Source organism: Eublepharis macularius, chromosome 15 (assembly GCF_028583425.1).
Source record: "Eublepharis macularius isolate TG4126 chromosome 15, MPM_Emac_v1.0, whole genome shotgun sequence".
Lineage (NCBI taxonomy): Eukaryota > Metazoa > Chordata > Lepidosauria > Squamata > Eublepharidae > Eublepharis > Eublepharis macularius.
The window spans coordinates 32,201,792-32,224,299 of record NC_072804.1 but is presented as its reverse complement, the minus strand read 5'-3'; the positions used below and the strand labels follow the sequence as shown (position 1 = coordinate 32,224,299).

General features: G+C 43.8%; 1 protein-coding gene across 2 annotated transcripts in view; it reads right to left on the bottom strand.

Annotated features, from left to right (window-relative positions):
- Positions 1 to 22,508, bottom strand: part of KIAA0319L (KIAA0319 like) — a 72,060-nt gene that overhangs the window by 5,348 nt on the left and 44,204 nt on the right. For both annotated transcript variants that reach the window (XM_054999254.1, XM_054999255.1), the window contains 11 exons: positions 20,998 to 21,226; positions 18,735 to 18,858; positions 17,363 to 17,495; positions 12,426 to 12,574; positions 11,573 to 11,724; positions 10,399 to 10,537; positions 8,946 to 9,105; positions 5,306 to 5,448; positions 3,475 to 3,597; positions 3,154 to 3,244; positions 1,589 to 1,680 (listed from right to left, as the gene is read on the bottom strand). In XM_054999254.1, coding sequence (XP_054855229.1) covers positions 1,589 to 1,680; positions 3,154 to 3,244; positions 3,475 to 3,597; positions 5,306 to 5,448; positions 8,946 to 9,105; positions 10,399 to 10,537; positions 11,573 to 11,724; positions 12,426 to 12,574; positions 17,363 to 17,495; positions 18,735 to 18,858; positions 20,998 to 21,226 — 1,535 coding nt within the window. The remainder of the gene's footprint in view (positions 1 to 1,588; positions 1,681 to 3,153; positions 3,245 to 3,474; positions 3,598 to 5,305; positions 5,449 to 8,945; positions 9,106 to 10,398; positions 10,538 to 11,572; positions 11,725 to 12,425; positions 12,575 to 17,362; positions 17,496 to 18,734; positions 18,859 to 20,997; positions 21,227 to 22,508) is intronic.

Below are 22,508 nucleotides of genomic sequence, written 5' to 3'. Positions count from 1 at the left end.
GGCTCTGACAGGCCACAGCTTTACTTAGCCTTTGGTAATCAAGGGTGCCAGGGAGGGGATGGTAACTTTAATCAGGATGGCATTTTCCAGCATCTTAAAAAGGCCTCTCTTGAGCCATAATGATATAGAGACAGAAACGTCTCTTTTTAAAAGTAGTTTTATTTTTCACTAGAATGAGTATTGATGGTTAAAAACTTTTAAAAGAAATAATACTCCTCAGCCTCAAGGATGAGGTGAGGAAAAAGCAGAGAACAGCAATGGAGATCCTCTCTCTACGGCAACAAAAAGAGAACTGAGGGAATAACGACCCTCCTCTTGATCAAGTGATGTTTTTGGTGGGAAAGCACCAAAGGGAGGAGGGGCGCTCCTAGTCTTCTAGAAAGCTCTGGAAATCTTCTCTGTGAATGGCCTGTGCATGCGAAGTCCCAATGTGTGCCTGCACAGAAGCCACAAAGATGAACACCAGAACAATCCATTACTTTTGGCAAGCAAACAAGGATTAAGAGCTGTCCCCCACCCCCCGCCCCGTTTTTGCTCAAACAAATCCTCTAAGACAAATTTATTGGCCACAACTACATGAAGCTTTTAAATATTTCAGTTTCCTCCACTACACTTTTTATGTTTGTCCCCCCACAAACAATATTTTAAAAAATGTTTCACAAGTTCTGTAGAGGAGCCCTTTGGAGCAGTACCTTGTATAATTTTTAAAAGAGCAAACAATTCGACTGTAAATCATTATAGTGGTCCATATGATAAAGAAAATTACCCCACTGCCTGGAGCAAATCATTCATGTCTGGAGCTGGTAGCCTTCAGGTTGCCCCTTTTCCTACATGCCTACTTTTAATTGCCTGCTAAGGCAACAAGTTCTTCTATTTGTGCCATAGCTGTGGGTGGAGAAAGAGGGGGCAGCTGGATCTTTCAATTTCTGTAAAACATGATGATTGGCGAGTAAGCCGTCTGGGCATATCCAGGCCACTGCCAGTAGGGCTTAGCTGCCACACTGCTGGTACACACCCCAGGACGAGTACCTTAAAAAGAAAGTCAGACACATTCCCCCAACCCCCTCGTGCTCTAAATTTTTTCTTAATTCCTCTTGGAAATGCCCTATCACTGGATATACTTATTGCCGAGGGAGAAAAAGTGACTCTCCCAGTTTTATAGCAAGTATTTTCTAGCAAGCAACCACCCAACAATCTTGACCTGGATAACCCAGGCTAGCCCGATCTTGTCAGATCTTGGAAACTAAGCTGGGTTAGCCCTGCAGTACTTGGATGAAAGACCATCAAGGAAGAACAAGGTCTCTATGCAGAGGCAGGCTATGCCAAACCACCTTTGCCCTGAAAACCCTATGGGCTTGCCATAAGGTGGCTGAAACCTGATGGCATTTTACATACATACACAGAGCCACTCCTGATGGACAAATAAGGGTGGGGGACAGATGTGTCCACATATTCTAAGTGGAATCACTGAAATTTCAGGTTTCCAAAAAATCATCCACACAGCTGCAAGCTTCACTAATGAATAAACCCTCTCAAATAGAAAGTGGCCTGTGCCAGCACTCGGTTAACCTCTTGCCTTACATTTTACCTGCTTTGGGATTTGGTTTCAACTCCAGACTCTCTTGATCTGTGGCATCCAAGATCTTGTATTTGCTCTTCCTTTTGGGTTTTCCTTTCCGTCTTATATGGGAAAAAAGAAAGAGGTCAGATGAGACAAAGTGTTCCTATGGAGGATGAATACCTCACCAAACAGTCAAGACAATTAAATTATCATGCAGCTATTCCAAGTCTCAAACTGTTTGCCAAAGCAACTGTCTCATGCAATCTTAAAGGAAAATTTACAGCTGCACAGGCTTTTGTAACTGGGAGTATACTTTATCTAAACCATTAAATGTCTGTGGTTGCAAGGATTTCTGCTCACAGAATGTGATTTTCTTGCCTCCTTCCTCCTGCAGCCGCCCAAAATGCCTTCTGAAATCCTGTTCTTGGAGGAGATGAGACACACACACACACACACACACACACACCGGAATAAGATTCAGGGAGAGGAGTATTTCAGGCTGCCACAGGAGGGGGGAGGCAAGAAAACTGCACTCCATGAGTGGAAATCTTTGCATCCGCAGAAACACCTAGTCTGGATTAAATCCACTGGAATCCGAGGTATCATGTACATGCCAATCAATTCAAGTACACTAGATTCAGTGGAAAGGGTTCATCAACCCCAAAGGTGGGCCCTCACACATCCAATAACTGCGGGCCAAGGCTCAATCTGCACAACTCCTCGCACGGCTGGCTAACTACATACAAATGCACAGCTTGCACCCACACAGGGAGGAAAGTTATGGGGCAGGCTGATTTGGAGAGGAGAAACAGTTCAGTATCTCCCCACGCCGCCCCTCCTCTCTAAACTTCGCTTTCCTGAAGCCCTTTTTCTTAGTTGTAAAATACTGGGGTCTGGTAACGTATGTCTGCATGCAAGGTGTTGCCAAGACACTGAAAGAGTTTGACAGATCTCATTACAAACATTAAGACAGGCCTTGAGGCGAGAGTGTCAAAATCTTCAAATCAGCAGCCTCATGCTGAACATGTTGGGAGGCTGCTTGCAGACCCATCCAGGACTGAAAGAATCCTAGAAGCAAAAACTTTAAACCTTCCAGTTGCATTTACTAAGTAAAGGCTACTGTGTTCACAAACAGCAGAGGAGAATTGCATATAAAGAGTCTTGCTTTGTATCAGTCATTAACATGTAACTTTTGGCCTGCCAATTTATATAGGAAAATGGGTTCCTTTGGTTGAAAAATTTAGGCTGAAGAACAGCAGACCTAGCCCTGGGAGGTGAATATATCAACCTCCATGTGGATCCTGGGCTTTCTCTGCAGTTTCTAAAAAGCAGAAAGACCACTACCTTATGGCAAGGCCGCTTAAAAGTGATCTATCTGAAGATGTGACTGACCGAAACTCATATTGAAATGAATGTTCTTAAGTTTTTAAGTTGCCACTGGACTTTTGTTTTATTTTACTGTGATAGACTAAAACAGCTACCCCTTTGCAACCCCTTGAAAACTGCCCACTGGTGCCTGGGCACAAGCCAGACCACCTCCCCACACAGAAGATGCAAAGAGGTGCATTTGGAGGGCTTGCATCATCGCTCACCTCTTGCAGCAGCAGACCACAGCCCAAGAGAAGATCCCAAAGGAGACCACGATGACAAAGGATGCAATGACCACGTACAGCACGCTCCATTCTGGCAGAAAGATGGAAGTTGATCTGAGTGTCAGGAATCCCTGAGTTGTGGCAAGAGGGTGCTTTCCCGACACTCTCCCCTAATGATGGCTCCTTCTCTGCAGTGCAGCAGGAGCAAGAGAGGGGAAAGGACTCAGACGAGCACTCATAAAAAAAAAACTCTTTGTAGGATGCAGTTGCATGGCCTACTCCATTGTCCCAAGAAGGGCAGAGAGACACGAGTGTACGTACCACAGTTGCTCTCACCATCACCAATCCGCATTTTGATGAAGTTCTCCATCCAGAAAGGGTCACAGATGCAGCGCTTGGTGAAGGAGTCACAGTGCCCATGATCTGAACAGTTCAGCTGGCATGCTGGTGGAGAAGGCAACAGAGTAGACACAGAAGTATTATCAGAGTGAAGCTGAGTGCCCAAGTGGCACAGTGAAGTGGAGAAGATTGAGAATTAAAGAGAAGGCCTATCTACTACAGAGCCTCAAGGGAGCTGAGCTCAAACCTCACTTTGTCCTTTATTTTAGGCTCACTGATGTGGCACACAGAAAGGCTACACACATGGGGGCTTGCCACGTTAGTGACAAACTCAATCATATTTGCCGATCATTTGCAAGGTTGTTCAAAAGTTACTGGTTAGTAGATCATTTACAGGGTTTACACATCAGCAGGTTTCGCCGGGCAAATCTAGAGGTACCACATTTCTCACTCCCGAGCCAGGAACCCAACCCACTTGGCTGCTCTCTTACAATCTGGAGAGATGGCAGAATAGCAGTGTGCCAGACCAGGACCGGCAAGACCCAGGTTCAAAATGTGACTCTGCCAGAAAGTCAACTGGCTGACCTTCAGCCGGTCTCTCTCTCAACTAACTTACCTCACAGGATTGCTGAGAAGATAAAATGGAAGAGAGGAGAACCACACATGCTACCCAAAGCCTCATGGAGGACAGGTGACTTAAAATACATTAGGCCGACTTAAAAGTGTGTATGGGGGAGCATCCAGTACAAATTTCTAGCACAAACTCCCTAGGATGCTCTTAAGCAGACTTCTAATCCTTCAGCCATCCTCCACAAATACGGAGACGATAATAGTGGTCTACCAGGAAGGGATGTTGTAATAATTACTAAGACAGTGGCATGTGTCCAACCATCTGAGGATTTTGCAGAGTGCAACCTTCATACTTCCGTCTCCTTCAGCAGACCCCCCCCCCCCAAATATGTTCTTGAAGGACCCACAAGAACAGCATTAATGGCAAAGCAGAGATCAGCAATAGGATGGGGGAAGTAGCAGAAATTGCTGCACAAATGGAAACACCCTTGCACTGGAGGAGCGACATTGCTGGCTACAGACTGCTGATTTATATGAAACACTCTGATTGGCTGAAACCCGAGTAGGGTTACAGACAGTCAGTTAATGGGGCTGACGGCCAGACAGAGCCGTTGTTGTCCAAGGGCATATGCACACTCATTTCTTTGGCTTCAGTTTCGCAAAAGCGGTGAACTTGTGCCTGGACTCCAAGGCTGCAGAGCAGGGGATCAAATGCACACACACACAAAATTCTGCATACTCAACAGTACCTGTCCTAGTCTTATCTCTAGCATAACACATTATTTTATATGCAGAGGGTTTTTTTTAAAATATGGAAGAGCATTTCATCTTGTGAGCCCCACCCCCACCCCTGCCACTTCCTGCAATCTGGCTGCCTCAAATCAGAGTTAGGTCTTTGTCTCAGTGTCATTTCTGATCTAATATTTGTTCAAAACCTGCAGAAGTTTCAAAATTGTGAATGGGGAGATAAGTATGTATGTATGCAATGGATAGTAATGCTTCTATCAACTCAAACTTTCTGAGGAAAAAAAATCATTGGCTCAAGTGCTATTGTTAGAACAGCTTAGAACAGAATACACCTAACTCAGTCTCCTGGGATGTTAGTCAAGGGCTAAGGAGGAAGGAGCCTTCTGGTTGAGATTTGTCCATTATGGGTAACCATGGAAGGGAAAATATAAAACCATTCACTGGAAAGAGATGGAATGTGGTGAAGGCAGCCATCCCAGCCACTTCTTCAACTTACTGACTGTGTTAATCTCCAGTGCTCTGAAAATGAGGAAGTCTGACTGCTGCTTCCGCAGTTCATTCCTGAGAGTCCATGCAACATCGCGCCCTTTGAAAATCTGGCGAGGAGGCTGGTTCCTCACGTAGAAAACCATTTTGGTGCTGCAATGAACAAGGAAATTGGATATTCAGGCAGCATAAACAGAAAGCGGCTTGCCAGAATTATGACTGCAGAAGGACAAAAGAAAGGCTCCTATAATACAAAATCTTCAGCCACCTACATAGCATTTCTCATCCCTTGCTCTGCTCCCTCCTCCACTCCAATCACTGCTCAAGTTTCTGCCAATACAAGAGAAATCAATGATTGGAAGCCAAATACTTAAGCAAAAACAAGGAGCTGTGCACACACATATCTGCTCCACTTGCATAATTTATTTACATTGCAGACTTCAAGATTTTTTCCAGGCGGAAAATACATAGCTCTACTTATAAGGACAATGCGTGGCAGGTCTCCCTCCCTCCCCCACACTCTCTTTTTTTTAACCAGTAACCCAAACAAGCAGCTGCAAAGACAAGTTTTACAAAACCCCACAATGTCTTCTTGGCACATGGTAAAACTACTCAAAGGGGGTGGGGGGAAGAAAGAGAACAAACACATTATCCAATGAACAGGGGGAATGTAACTACGATCCATTTACTGAATGCTTTTCTTACTGCAGCCAAGCCTCTAATTGATCAGAAGCAAACTTCTTCCTCTCACATTTTGGGAAATATCAGTAAATAACTGGCCTTAGACAGGGCCTTAGGGTGGGAGGAGAGACAGCGACAACATCAGAACTGATCTAAACACCTCCATTTCTTTCTCTGCTCAAGCCTTTTAGGGAAAAGTTCATCCACGTCACAGAAAAACAACCTTCACATTACTACACCAGAAGTAACAAAATTCTAGTCAAGAAGCACCTTAAAGATCAACAAAATTTTGTGAGTCAAAGCTCACTTTGACAGATTCTGGAAAGGTCATCTTGGGGAAATCTGGAACTGACTGGCAATAGCAGCATCAACATGAAGGGAGACTGGGGTGACCTCCTACCTCTGAACACTGCCTCGGCTACTTTACTTTAAATTGTGGCTGTTCCGGAAGGATGGTTTTTTTCCTCTTCCCTGACTATGGAGCCTGTAAGGTTCCAAGTGCAGGTGCTCCCCCTCCTTATCCTGATTCTTTGGTCCCCTTCAAAGGATTTATTTGCAAGTGAGGTGGGGCTTAGACGCCAAACTTTGGAAGAGGAGATTCAGCAAAATAGTTGTGGTTTTTTTTTTGAAAATTTTTTTATTGGGTTAGGATCAAATGTTTACACATTACAGTCAATATTCCCATTTCCCAATTTCTAACCCCCTCCCTTTCCTCCCCCTTTTTGTTGACTTCCAACAGTTTTCCAACCCTTTGTCCCTTTTCCCTTACTCCTTTTAATCTCCTCTATCTAACAAATATATATTCTCCCTTTATTCTAAGCAATACTTCTTTAACTATTTTTAATACTCTGTACCCTGACTATGAGTCCCATTTTCCATAATGGATAAACAATTTATCCCATTTTTCATTATTTCACTTTCAAATATTTCTATATATCATAAACTATGTAAACCATACATTCATATAAATCAACCAGTTTAACTTATACTCTATATGTTATTCATTCTATCTTCTTCTTTCTATTTTAGTTATATTTGTTTACATTAGTATTTCTATTCCCCTTCAGTCATAAGTCTATATATGATATCAATCAATTTGACTCATATACAACTTCAAATAAACATATTCAGTTTGGTACACTGTACGGAATCAAAAAGAAAATATTATTAGTTAATCAATCCTTATAGTTAACCCTTATGATTAATTATTTTCTATCAATATTCTATTTATTATTCTATATATATCAATCTAATATCATAACTGCTTAGAAATTCTCTTTTACCTCTTCTCCTCCCCGGTAAAGTCACCCCCCTCTACATTTTATTGTACTTCAGTAGTTCTCAAACTGCCACAGTTCTCCTCCCACCTCCCATTTCTTCTCCAAATATTGTTTCAGCTTCTCCCAGTCTGTGTTAAACTGTCCTGAGTCCAGGTTTCTCAATTTTCTTGTCATTTTGTCCATTTCTGCCATATACAGCAATTTGTGGATCCAATCTTCAATAGTTGGCACTTCTTGTATTTTCCATTTTTGCGCATACAAAAGTCTAGCTGCTGCCGTCATGTAAAATATCAACGTCCTATGATGGGCTGGAATTCCCTCCATTCCCAAGTTTAGTAGCAGGAGTTCTGGGTTCTTATTAATTTGAAATTGTAATATCTCACTCATTTCTCTTATTATTTCCCCCCAGTACTGCCTAGCTACCTCACACGTCCACCACATGTGGTAGAGGGAGCCCTCATGCTTCCTGCATTTCCAGCATTTATTAGAAGTGTTCAAATTCCCTAGCGCAATCTTCTTTGGTGTCATGTACCAACGGTAAATCATTTTGTAAATGTTCTCTTTAATACTAGTGCATGTCGTTGTCTTCATTGTAGTCTTCCACAAGTATTCCCATGCCTCCATTGTTATTTCTTTGTTGAAATTTATGGCCCATTTCACCATTTGTCCTTTAACTATTTCATCCTCAGAATACCATTTCAGCAGTGCTTGGTATACCTTAGATATTCTTTTCTTGTCCTCTTTAAGAAGGGTCTGCTCTAGTTCCGAGTTTTCTGTTCGTATACCTCCCTTTACAGAGTCCGAGTTATATAAATCTCTAATCTGTCTATACTGGAACCAATCATAATAAGGTGATAGTTCCTCCTGAGTCTTTATTCTGAGTTTAGATTCTTCAGTTCTAGTTATTTCTTTATAAGTTAGACATTGTTGCTCATTATCAACAGCTCTCGGATCTATCACCTCATATGGAACTACCCACAAAGGGGTTCCTTCTTCCAGATAGATTCTATACTTCTTCCAGATTATATATAAACTTCTCCGTATATAGTGATGCAGGAACATCGAGTTCGCCTTTACTTTATCATGCCATAAGTATGCGTGCCATCCAAATATTTTTTTATATCCCTCTAGGGCTAGTAATTTCTTATTCTTTAGCGTCATCCACTCCTTCAACCACACCAAGCAAATTGCGTCATGGTAAAGTCTTAGATTGGGCAGTTGCATTCCGCCTCTTTCCTTCGCATCTTGTAAAACTTTCATTTTCACTCGAGGCTTCTTGCCTGCCCATACAAAGTCTGATATTTTCCTCTGCCATTTCTCAAATTGCAGCAAAATAGTTGTTAAGGACACTGGTGCCGGTGGCCACTGACCCAACTCTTTATTCTTCAATTGCGAGTGGGCTCTAAGCTGTTCAATCGTACAGCCAGCCAGACACAGACCCTTCAAATACCTGGAGAGCTGGTGAGATACAGTGGCTAAGAAGTCTGCAATTCAAATCTTGCCTCAGGCAATCTGATGCTTTACAGACTTCCTAACTGCAATATGGAGATAATGAGACTGATCCTCCTATTATCAGCACTTTTGCCACCTCTTTTTTTTTTAAAATTGCCAACAGCGTCCACTGGGAATGTGACACTGGCAACAAAATTCCATGAGAGGGCTACAGCTTCTCCCCCCACGGCTTCCTACCTCTGCTCAGTATAGGGCTGAATCTTCTGTACGGTGATGTCCGAATCCAAGACCCCCAACAGAACGCCTATCTGACGGATGAACATGCCTTTCTGCCGCTCCGTCAGCTGGCTGACGTTCACATCAAGGATCATTTCAACAAGGTTATTCTTCCTCGGATCTGTAAAACACAGTGATTGGAGTAGGAATGATCAGAAACAAGGAACACTCTTTAACCTCACCTCTTCCTGCCTTTGTCCCTACTGACGGTTTATTGGATGCCACATACTGCGCAATGGGAGTAAGCACCAGTGGGCACAGTGGGATTTACTCCCAAGGAGACATGCATAGGACTAGGCTTCAAGTCACTTGGGTCTTATAACCAGACTGATACAGAGCCTTAGCCTGGACAGCTGGTGGGTAAAAGGTAAAGGGTACAGCTGGTGGGATGTAGTGCCAAACAGTGTAAGCTTGGAAGTCCCTGGTTCAAATGTCCCCACAGAAGGTAGCCTAAGGCATGCACACCCGTTTTTCCTCCTCGGCCTTATCATCTGCAGTATGAGAGTGTCTTAAGTTGGACCTAATGTATAGAATTCCAGCAAGAATGGCTGAACATTAGTTCAGCCTGGGTCAATGTAGTAAGCGTCTGCAGGGCCAGGCCTAGCTGAAACATGCTGGCTTAGCTAATCAACAACAGTCTCTGAGCCTCTAGTGAAAGAACCTTCAAGACCAATCACAGAAAAGTCCTATCTATCCTCCTTGAACGTTCTCATAGCAGTACTGTCAATTAGTTGCTTTGCCTGGATTGGCTCCTGTGTCGCCTGGTGATGTGCTGAGGGTTAGAAAAGATGGCTTCTGAGTACACCTTACCTACCTACCATTCTCTATTCTTCACGGTGGTAAGCCTCCATGCTGCACCAACTCAGCATGGAGAGGGCCTATATGCTACCAGATGAGTAAGCTGAACAGCTATTAGATGCCAACCAGAGAATTTTAAGTTAGTCAGCTCTTAAAGTTTTAGACAGATTTTTAGTTCAGCAACAGTAAGGTTGTTTTGTATCTGTTGCCTGTTTGTGTGTGTTTCATGCTTTGCAACATTCCCTAAACTTAATAAAATATATTTTATTCAAGCAATGTCTAGATTTACTGAGATGTGAGTACACCCCAAACACAAACCCAGGGGGTTGGAGAGTCAGGGCCTTGATGAAAGCAGAGCTCTCAGCCCCAAATTAAGTAAAAGGGTCAAGCTCCACTCCTGCCTGAGTGTCGGTGTGGCTGTTTTCAGCACCCAAAGTAGGGGTTTAGGAGGCTTGATCCATACAGGGAGTCATAATGCTGACCTTCCTATTACAAGGATCACAGAGATAAAGGTTGTGAAGTGCTGTGAACACCCAGAGAAGTACTATATAAATGAACAATAACAACTTTTCCCAGAAAACAAGCTGCTGCGCACCCCTTAGGGTGAGATCCTCACCTGGCTTCACTTCCACTGTGGCTCTGTCTGTGTCGCTTTCTCCTTTGGCATCTGTCACTTTCAGATGAAACATGTACATCCCTTCCACTAGGTTGGCAAGGAAAAGTATCGGGTGATGATCCGAATTATTTAACACCTCCTGCCATTTAAAAAAAGGGCATGCTGCATATTAAAAGATATGCAAGGGCAGCATATTTTTCATCCCCATACAATATAGCAGAATGCACCAGAAGTTTAGAGGCCCACTGGGAGTTTCCCCTCCCCAGACAGGCACAGAGGCAATACACAGAAGCACATCAAAGACAGTCTCATTCAATGGGTATCAGAGTTCTTCATACAGAGGAGAACTGGAAGCTGGGTTGTCTTTTATTGTTTCTGGAAAGAATCTGGAGGCGGGGCTCTAGCAAGCTCAGAGTCCTGGAGCTTGAGAGTCCTGGAGACGGACAGTGTCCAGGGGTCATCCAGCTCATCACCTCTTGATGCAGGTATACACATCAAAATCCAATCTGACCAAGGGTTGGCTGTCCTCATGAGCAATAGAAAACAAGCCTAGCACCCTCTTCCTGACAGCCCCTTAGTCTTCTCTTTTCCAGGCGAAACATGTCCAGTACTTTTAAGCTTTTCTTCATCACCAGGGCTGGGGCTTTCAGACTCCTCACAATCTTGGTCACCATTTTCTGAATGTGCTTGTCAACAACCTTCTTAAAAGCAGTGCTCAGAATGGGACACAAAACTTGCCTTAATTCCTCCTATCTGGAAGCCTTTTTCTTGTAGCCAGGACTTGGAGGGAATGGCTGAGTGACCGAGTGCTGTTACCTCTGTAACTCTGGACGAGCAGAGTTCAGCTTTTGATACTGGGAGACATTCAGAACTTAGATTTTTTTTTAAAAAGTAGAAAAAATCCTAGTCACCTGACATAACTGCAGACAGGGTGAAAAATCAAACCAAATATATAATGCAAGGCACAGCCCCCATTACAGGGCTACTCAGAGGAACAGGTTATGGAAAGTTTTTGCAAGGTTCTAAAGAACAATTCCAGCCCTCAGGACTGTGTTTCCTCTATGAGCTAAGTGCAAGCTACATCCTCTGAGCTTTGGCTAAGCTGTGTGATAGATCTTTTACAGACATGTCAACACTGCAGAATACAGAGAGGCACCATTTCACATTTACCCACCCCAGCTGCAGGGCTGCTGTCATCCCGAATCCAGAGGAAACTGACGATTCCCTTGTCGTCTGTGGACCTTGACCCATCAAGCTCAGCGGTGCTGTTCGGAAGGGTAATGATGATGCTCCCAGCGATTTTTGCAACGGGGGGCTTGTTTATCTCTGAAAACAAAGAAGAACAGAGTTGGGAGTTAGAATGGTAAAGTGGCAGATGTGGGTTTACCATTAGCCGCATCTTTTGCCAGCCATGAGATGCAAGACTTGGCTCAGTCCACTGCCGTGTTCGTCATTGAACAAGACAGGCCCAACTGTCTAAAAATGTAACAGCTTTCAAGGAGGTGTCACTTAATCATGCTTTTAGCAATCCTTAATCAATTACATGAAGACAAATCAGTTTTGTCAAAAGAATGTAATGATGAGTATGGGACTGAAAAGGCTAGATTCAAACACCTGCTTGGCCATAAAGCTTGATGGACAGATGTGAGCAAATGGCTCTCTCTCTCCATTCTCTACCACCATGCAGGTTCATAAACTCACTCACGACCAAACTTGCTACCAGGAGGAGACTGTATTCAACAGACTACCTTCCTTCACCAAGGCCTTGCTCTTATTGAGGCTACTTATCTGGTACAGCAGATTGCAAGTATAGGCTTATATTATGGAATGCTATTTTTAAAATCCCTGCACTTAAAAAAGTAGTGAATTGGGGAGAAGACTGAGCTAGAACTATTCTCCCTTATTCATGATATTGAACCCTGTCTGCAAAACAGTACAGCCTAGACACAAGTTGACCCCCTTGGTGAGAAATCAATCCTTTACCAAGGGCCAGCCCCAAAATACCTCTGCACTTCCCAGCTACTCACCTTCCTTGACGATGACCATCACCGAACTCTGGCTCTGCAAGTTCCGCTCATCTTTGACTGTCAATGTGAATTCATACGTGCCAACCTCCAGCCCAGTGACTGTAGCGATGCTGCTGTTGGCATTCTCCAGTTTCACACCATCTGGACCCCTAGCCAAAACTCAAAAGGGTTAGCCTGGTCCAAACACTGGAAAAACTCTTTAGAGAAAAAAAAGCAATAGGGTAGGGGGCAGCTCTCTGGGTGCTCACACAATATGTTAAACTCCCACATACATTAATGTAAAGAGGGCATTCTGGTGTAGTGATTCGAGTGTCTGGGAGATCAGGTTCAGATCCCCACTCTGCCAAGGAAGCTTGCTGGGTGAGCTTGGGCTAGTCACATTCTCTCAGCATAACCTACCTTGCAAGGCCATTGTGAGGATAAAATGGAAGGGGGGAGAAAACAGAGTTGCAGTTACCGTAACTGCTGTTCATTGACGTCTTCTGTGCAGGCACACATTGGACTGTGCATGCACACAGGCCTACCGATCGGTAGGTTTTAAGCTAAAAGTCCACTGGGGGCGCTCGTCTCCCCAGTGCGCATGCACAGCTTTTCTCACTGAAACGGCACGGGGAGGAAGCGTCCCCCACCCTCCAGTTTCTCCTGAGTCACTGGCCCACAAAAAGGTAAGTATTGAAGAGCACAGCGGGGTAGGAGGGAGGGTATGTGTGCTTGCACAGAAGACGTCAATGAACAGCAGTTACGGTAACTGCAACTCTGTTTTCATTGTCCGTCTTCTGTGCAGTCCCACACGGGAGACTCACAAGCTTCTTACCTAGAAGTGGGTGTGTTCTTCATTGAACTGGTGAATGGAGTACAGCCTGTCCCAACGCTGATTCTCTCCTCTTCGTCACATCCAAGGAATAGCGCTTCACGAACGTGTCCGAAGATGACCATATAGCTGCACTGCAAATATCGCATAAAGGGACTCCCCTCAAGAACGCAGCCAAAGACGCTTGGGACCTTGTGGAATGAACTTTCACCTCCAACGGACATGGTAAATTAGCCATAGCATAGCATTGTCTTATGGTTGATGTCACCCATTGTGCTATCTACTGAGCTGTGGTACTATTGCCCTTCTTAGGCCCAGCATAACACACAAACGTCTCTTATTTGGAAAGCATCCCCTAACGATTCACATCCTATTCTCCCTCTGGAGCAAAACCTCTGTGCCTTCTGGTTTCTCTCCTTTGCAAAAAGGTCTATTTTGGGGTGACCCCAATTCCTGAACACTGGTTCCAGGTAAGTGACTGTTAGAGACCATTCGTGATTCTCTGAATTTAGTCTGCTCAATCTGTCTGCTGTCACATTTGTAGTTCCTGGTATATGCACTGCCTGCAGGGAGATGCCTCTCTCTACTGCCCACTCCCAGAGAAACATGGCTTCCTCACACAAAATCCTGGAAGTGGTGCCCCCTTGCTTGTTTAAATAAAACATGGCTGTGCAATGGTCTGTCAGTACTTGAACCTTCTTTTGACGTATGGTATCTAAAAAGGCAATAAGGGCATAGAGAATTGCTCTTAACTCCAAAACATTAATATGCAACTGACTTTCATGTTTCAGCCACTTCCCATAATTACTGAGAGTGCCGCAATGAGCCCCCCAACCCATTGTTGAGCCATCAGTAGAAACAGTGACATCCACCTGGGCTGAACCGAATTCTACACCCTTCAGTAAATTTCTATCGTCCCTCCACCAATTTAGAGAGTTCACCACTGCCCTTGGTACTGAGTACCTCTTATTCAGACCATGAGATTCAAAGTCGTATACAGCCAAAAACCATAATTGTAGTTTCCGCATGTGCAACCTTACCAATGGGGTGACCGAGGTCGTGGCAGCCGTCAAACCCGAAAGGGTTTGGATATTTAAAGCTGATTGAAATCCGCAACGGGCAATTGCTCTACCATCTTCCTGATTCTATCTGCCCTCTCTTGTGGTAAAAAACCTCTGTTTCTATTGCTATCCAGAATAGCCCCAATGAACTGTACCCTACTGGATGGTATAAGGGAAGACTTTTTAAAATTCACAATTAGACCTAGTTTGGTACAGGTATTAACTACGAGGTCTATATGTTTCTGTAGAAACTCACTGGACAACGCTGTCAGAAGCCAGTCATCAAGATAGGAATAAATGGCGCACCCCTGCTTCCTCAGGTAAGCCACTACAACAACCATGCACTTAGTAAAAACCCTCGGGGCCATGGAGGCCAAAAGGTAACACCTGATACTGGAAAATGTTGTTATTGCAAATAAAATGCAGAAACCGTCTGTGGGATGGATGTATAGCGATATGGAAGTATGCATCCTTTAAATCCAATACTGCGAACCATGTATCATGTAGTAATAACTGTAAGACCATATTGAGAGTCACCATTTTAAACTTCTTAGTATGGATGAGTCTGTTTAGTCCCCTAAGAGAGAGCCAGTTTGGTGTAGTGCTTAAGAGCGTGGGACTCTAATCTGGAGAGCCGGGTTTGATTCTCCACTCCTGCACTTGAAGCCAGCTGGGTGACCTTGGGCTAGTCAGTTCTCTGGAGTTCTCTCAGCCTCACCCACCTCACAGGGTGTTACGTTGTGGGGATAATAATGGCATACTTTGTAAACTGCTCTGAGTGGGCATTAAGTTGTCCTGAAGGGCACTGTATAAATCGAATGTTGTTATTATTATTATTAAGGTCTAAGATAGGTCTAACACCCCTATCTTTCTTATCGACCAAAAACATTTTGGAGTAAAAACTCAATTGTGATTCATCATTGGAATCTTGTTCCACAGTCCCTTTCTTAACTAGTTTCCCTATTTCTGCTAATAACTTGTCAGAAGGGGAGTGTGAAGAAAAATCAGGGAGAGTCTGAGCTGGGTAACAGGCAAACTCAACTTTATAACCAACTTTAACAATCTGTAAAACCCATTTATCTGAGGTAATCTCCGAAGCCAACAAGAAAGCAGCCAGTCTACTCCCAAAGGTGACTGGCTGATCCAGGCCTAGTCAGAATTGCTTCTGCCATTGCACCTCCTTACTGGAGTTTGACTGCTGGCCTTGTTGAGTGTGATTGTTAGACTGCTTTCTTCGATATTGTCCCTGATGAGGCTGAGACTGTCTGTATGGATACTGAGGATACGGCAGGTAGTGATATGACTTCCCTCTATAGGGTTGCTGTAGCCGGTTCTGGTACCACTGAGTTGGTAGCTGCTTAGGTGGAAGTACGCCATAAGAACGGGCTGTCTGGCGGCCTTTTCTCTTTTGAGAAAGGTAATCATCAGTTTTAGTGGAGAATAAAGTTGATCCCTCGAACAGAAGATCCTCAATTTTGTTCCTTGTCTCCAAGGGTAGAGCCATGGCACGTAACCAAGCATGCCTCCGTAACACCACAGAGGATGCCAATGCCCTGGCAGAAGTGTCAGCCAAGTTACGCCCGACATTAATCTGTTGTTTGGAGAGTTTCTGGGCCTCCACCTGGAAGACTTTGGCTAACATCTTCTGATCCTCAGGCAATTTTTCAATGAACGATGTCAGTCAGTTCCAAAGAAAGATCTGGTAGGCTCCCATAATAGCTGTGTAGTTCGCTATTTTAACATTGAGAGCAGCAGAGGAGGAAAATTTCCGACCTAACGAGTCAAGCTTCCTGCTTTCTTTGTCAGCTGGGGCAGTATGGGAGCCCTGTCTCTGGCATCTCTCCTCCATTGCCAACAATGATGGAGCGGGGGTGACTGAACAAGAAGGTGCAGATATCCTCCCTGGTCTTATAGAGCCCTTCTGACTTTCTGGACGTAGGGTGAGCTGAAGCAGGCTTTTCACATATTGTGTTGATTAACTCCACCAGGCCCTCTATGATAGGAAACATCACATTAGAAGGGTTCCCTGAACAGAGGTGTTGAAGTAGCTTGTCCTTTGGTTTGGGGTCAACAGCAGATACTTCTAACTCTAGCAAGTGAGCCATCTGCAACATTTGTTCTGTGTACAAATGTTAGTCCTCATTAGGGGACACCTGGCCAGTTCCCATAACCGCTTTGTCGGGAGAAGGGTCTGATGCTGGGCAGAAGGGTGACGGATCCATGTCAACTCTGAATCTGAGTAAATTTATGGCAGTGCTCACAGACTTGCATGTTATGCCCTTCCCCCAGGCACTCAAGACAGACAGAAGGACTGCCTGTTCTGGTCATCTTAGTGGCACAAGTGCTGCACCTCTTAAAAAGTTATAATTAGCAAGTTCTCACATTTCCTTCCTTTCTTTTTCCTCTTCTAGCATGAGTGGAACGAGTAGAACCTTTCCAGTTGGTGACAAAGAAGGAACTGGAGGGGGGGGCGCCGCCTCCCAGTGCCATTTTGGCGGGAAAAGCCACGCATGCACACTGGGGAGGTGAGTGCCCCTCCCCCCAGCGGACTTTTAGCTTAAAACCTACTGCTTGGAAGGCCTGTGAGCATGTGCAGTCCCCAGTGGGACTGCACAGAAGACAGACAACGAACAATATTTTGAGTCTCCATTGGGGAGAAAGGCAGAGTATAAATGAAATAAACAACCAACGGACCAAATAAATAAAAGCTCCATTCCCTTGTTTGCAATGTGAGGTAAATTGAGAATACTGAAAATTCTGGGGCGGGGGGGGGGGGGCGGGAGATGCAATGGAGAAAAGAGAAACTTAACTGCTCCCACAATTCAGGCCAAGCCCCAGGGTGTTTCTTTTAGAGGATTCCCCCCAATTTGACTGGAGCCCCTGCAATTCTGCCACTCCACACAGCCAGAAGTGTTGCCTATAGGGTTGGGCTGGCCTAGCTTAGGACAAATACTGTTTTTGTTGACTGTGCAGACATGAGTGTTGGGAGGAAGCAGGTTGTAAGATTCTCTTCTTTTTTGTGTGCAAGAGCAGGCATGTGCACAATGCACAAGTGAGAAACATACCGTGTTTTTCCCCAAAGGAAAGATACAATCTTCTGGTCATCTGAGCTCTTGCTGCCATCTAGAGTGGTGCTGTCCACTGGGAGGATTAATTCTTTGTCTGGACCAGCATCTGCCTCAGGAGGTTTGTTGTTTTCTGGGCAAAAAGTTGAAAAATGAGATGAGAGTAAAGGCAGACAGAGGGAGGGGACCAAACAAGGACAATTCATATGGACTGGCCTTGTGTTATCAGAACACTGCTCCATCTAGCTTTGTTTTGGCTGACAATGTCTTTGCCAGGGTCTTAGGCAGAAAAAAGTTCTTCCTCATCACCTGCTGTGAGGAACTGAATCTGGGACTTTCTATGTACCAAACGTTTAACCATGGGTCTTTTGTAAACAATCAGTAAAGCAATGATTTTAACTTATTCCCATTGAAATCAATGGTATCTTTGGCCAGATCATGCTCTATGGGGTGCACACAACTCACCAAAGTTGGTTAAAAGAGCATGCGGGATTGTAACCAAACAGTCCAACATACTGAATTGGGACATGATATAATGGGATTTAAACATTTCAAATATGTATTTGAAAGCCAGCATGGAATAGTGGTGGAAGTGTCTGACTAGGATCTGGGGGAGACAGTTTGAATCCCCACTCTGCCAAGGAAGCATGCTGGGTGACCAATCACATTCTCAGCCTCACTTATCTCACAGGATTGTTGTGAGGATGAAATGTAAGAGAGGAGAAGTTCTCACTGGGAGAAAGGCAGGATATAAACGAAGTAAGCAAATACATAATTTATTCATCTTCACATGAAATTCAGTTGTCCTCCCTTGATCCTACTACACGCATCAAGCAATCCTAAGTAAGTCTACTATGAAGTAAATATGATTTTATTCAATAGGGCTTACTCCCAGGAAAGTGCTGTTAGGGTTATACTGACAGCCTCTTTATCCTGCTCTGGCAACACTTGGGAACACTACACACAATGAACAGTAAACTATTACTCTGCGTATGGAATGCCTCATTCCTCCATGTTCCTATTGTTCCTGAACCTCTTTCTGACTCCCAGAATGACCGTTCCTGGGTTGACAGGATAACTGTAGAGAAAAAGCCACCAGCGTTAGTGGGCTGGAGCAAGGAGGAATGAGGGGATAAAGTCAACCCCTTTCCTTGGTGGAACTGTGCTTGCGGAAGTGGAAGGAAGAGCAATGTCACCTCTGTTCTCCGCCCTCAGCCCCCACCCCCATCTTTCCCAGCTGTTCCTCTGTGCAGCCCCCTGACTCCAGGAATGATATTTTCGAGGCCTGGAACGGACTATGAAGACCTAAGCAATGGCATTCCATGCACAGAGTGCTAGGATATTACTCCCCAAACCTCCTGGTAAAGCTTACCGGGCTGCACAATCACGGTCACCTCAGCAGTGGACTGGTGGCCAGCAGAATCTGTCACCATCAGTTGGTAGGTGTAGTCACCTTCACGCATTGCAGAGAGCTGCAAAGTCGACGTCCTCACTCCCTTGGAAGCAAGTCAACAACCCCAAAAATTACATTCTCCACTGTTGCTGGCTGAATGTTATGTTATTTTTGTTTGGAAAAGTTTAATAAATAAAAAAAAAATTACATTCTCCACTTTGCAAAGTCAGAGAAGAACAGAGAGGTGAGAGATAGCCCAGTTTGTTCAGATATTATTGAGCATCTCAGACTGACATTCTAGGTCAGGGCAGGATAAATTCCATCTGATACTGGAGTGAACAAGAGATTTTTTTTAAATTACCTATTCAGAGCATTTGTCTTGGATATTTAGGATTAACCTGAAACCCCCACATCAAAGAAATGCAGTTATCTGCTTTATCCTAAAGACAAGGAATGCACTTAAAGAAAGACTAAGTTCCTAGGCCTTTGTGAACCTGTTTGGACTTTGAGATTATACAGAAAAATCTTGGATAAGAAATGAGAAATAGACGAGAAAATGGAATTTCTTAACTATGGACAGAGCTATATAGGTGTAAAGTGGTGGGATAGGGAGGGTACTAAAAATGGAAGGTAAGAAAAAGCAACCCTCAAGTTAAGGGTGAGGGTGGGAGGGAAATCAAAGGAACCAAAGTCCCAAAGAGCCCAACACATTTCCACTGAAAAAGTTTTCTTCTAACAAGATAAAAACCTGCCAGAGCACTTTACCTGAGGGTGAAAGTGGGATGAAAGGGAGCAGGGATCCCTTTGAAATTTCTTTCTATCATCCACCAAAGAATCAACTACTGTCTATTTCCATCCTTTGAACTTTTATCCAGATCCTTCCTTTACCAGATTAAGTTCCTACTGAGTGCCCAAGGGCATTGCTAGCTCCTGAATTTCTCTCCTCTTTTGCTGGTAATATAAGTATACTTCAGCTTCCAGAGGAACAGCTATATAATTTTGCCACAACAGAGAATTCTAGAGCCTTAAAGATCAGCATTGACAGCCGGGTGAACTTTACTAAGAACCTATTTGCCTCACACAAAGTGAGGTTTTGCTGAAGACAGCACACGTTATGACGACTTTGGGTGATATCTGGACTTTGCTAGACTCTATTTTTTCAAATGAGACAACTCTCCATTGCTGGCTTCTTCTTCCCAGAATGCAAATGTTGTAACCCAGCAACAGTAAAATCACAAGCCAGTCAGCTACTATGAATGGGTCTCAAGATTTTGACCTGAAAAATCTGCTTTTTTGCTCTTTCAATTTTTTTAAAAAAAACTGTAATGTTTGGCTTGATGAAAAATTCTGGGGAGCTCGAATGGTGGCACAATGCCTTGGGTCATATTGGTTGGCCCTAACAAAGGACGTTATATGGTTTGCTTTTTGTTTTGAATTTTATGTGTGCCACTCCAGCTGCTTACAACTATTTTTCAGACTTTAAGATACTCCAGCAGGATTTTGCCTTCTTTGTTTTCCAGGACTGCTTTGGAAGCAAAAAATGAAAGGCACCTAATCAACTGTTAGGAATATTTTAAATTATTGGTGGGGGGGGGGAGTCAAAACATTCCTGGGGAAGTAAGATGAATCAGAACTAGCAAAAAATGAGCTGGAAGGATAATACTGGTACCCTATGACACTTGATAAATGACACACACAGGAATACACACCCAGATTCATACAGTTCACTAAACAATCCTATGCAGAACAACTCTAGTCTAAGGGCACTGGTTTCAATCAATCTAGCTTGAAGCATCTCTGCCTAGGATTGCACTGTAAACTTAGCTACCAGACTAGCCACCAAAACTCATTAAGAAATTATTAGAATGTGATGTTTAAGTGCATATTTGTATTTCCAAATGTTAAACAATGAAACACTGAATGCAGTTGGGACACAGATGTTTATAGGATTAGAATAATGTTTTATATGAATATGATAATAATAATAATAACATTTGATTTATATACCGCCCTTCAGGACAATTTAACACCCACTCAGAGCGGTTTACAAAGTATGTTATTATTATCCCCAGAACAATCACCCTGTGAGGTGGGTGGGGCTGAGGGAGCTCCTAGAAGCTGTGACTGACCCAAGGTCACCCAGCTGGCTTCAAGCGGAGGATCAAAATGCATTAGCAAGCGTTTCCAGAAATGTCTTGGCTCAACTCAGAGTGGACATGATTTGAATGCACAAACGTCTCACCTGCATCTCTACTACTTTTCCTTTGCTGTTGGGGCTTAGGGACCATTCATAGCTGACAATACCGTGGTCGTCTGTGCTTTGGTTCCCGTAGAGAGTGATGGAGTTTTGGGGTAGAGTAATCACTTGGTTAGGACCTGCATTCGCCGTAGGTGGGTAATCTACGGCTTTGTTCACAGTCAGGCTGGCAGTTGTGGAGTTGCTGGCACCATCTGAGTCTACCACAGTGAGGCTAAAGAAAGAGAAAATTTAAAGTCCAGGACTGAAGAATTCAAGGGGATAAACTGGTTGGATCTCAACCTGAATGGTAGAGAATGATATAGAAGTCTGAATTTCTGAGGGTTCTTGGGAAAAAAAATAGTTGATAAAATTTAAACTGCTAAGAAATCAATTGAGGAGGAGCCAAGCCTGGAAAATCTCTGTGAAAATATTCACAGACATCAAAACTCTGAAAATATACAATGTGTTTATAAAGCTAAGAAACAACTGTAATTATAAATAAACATAAATCAATGCCAGATATAGTCACAGATTCCATGGATTCCACTCTCTGTAGAACCCAAGGGAAAGGGGTGGAGATTTAAACGTAACATGCTTTTTGGGTACAGGATTAATAAATCCTGTGACTGTGTCAAAATAAACACTCAGTAAAACAAATCCACTTCACCTCACACAGTTAAAGTGGAGCATAAATCTGATATTACATAACAGCAGGATTCGAGTCCAGTAGCACCTTAGAGACCAACAAGACTTTCAGAGTATAAGCCTCTGAGAGTCAAAGTAAACAAACTGCTTCAGAAAAGGCAACTTATTTAAAATACTTAGGAGTCACCTTCAGTCACAGCTCCTTTGTGCTGCACTGTCTGAAGACCACATGTTTGACAGAAGCCTCCACAGAGTAACTTTCAAGTTCTTTAAGTCCATTTGATGTTGGGGGGAGGCAAGCTGGAGTCATTGGACAAGTCCGCAAGAGAAGGAAGGGCTTGGAACTGAACCAGGAAATTGGTTGTTCTTTGCAACAGGTAGCACCTCTTCATGAGAAAGGGCCTAAAAGCTGGCAGAGAAGCTGTTTCATAGGCAGAAGCCGCCAGGTTGAATCCTCATGTTTGGCTTGAAAAAGAATATGAGGTAGCAAGATAGGCAAGATGACCCTCTAAGTTTTAGCAAGCTGCAGCAAGTACTGGGCTACTGGACCAAGGGTATGACTCAGTACAAGGCAGCTTTCCAAGTGTGGGTGGTTATTTGCAGTGTTTCGTATTTTCTTGCTACTGCTGCTGAGCAAGGCAATGTGCCTTTTGCATGTGTGTGTGTGTTTGTGGGGGGTGAAAATTAAAGTTCCATCTGCTGCGCTAGGTCCCTAGCGTGGGTAGCTCTGCCTTATGTAATTTCAAGGGAGTCTTTCCTAAGCGCTTGTGTCAAACTGCCTGCAAAGTGGGAGCAACAATCAGACTACTCACAAATATGTAACAGCTGCTTGCCATTATAAACAGCTGACCCTGAAGCCAGCACTCATT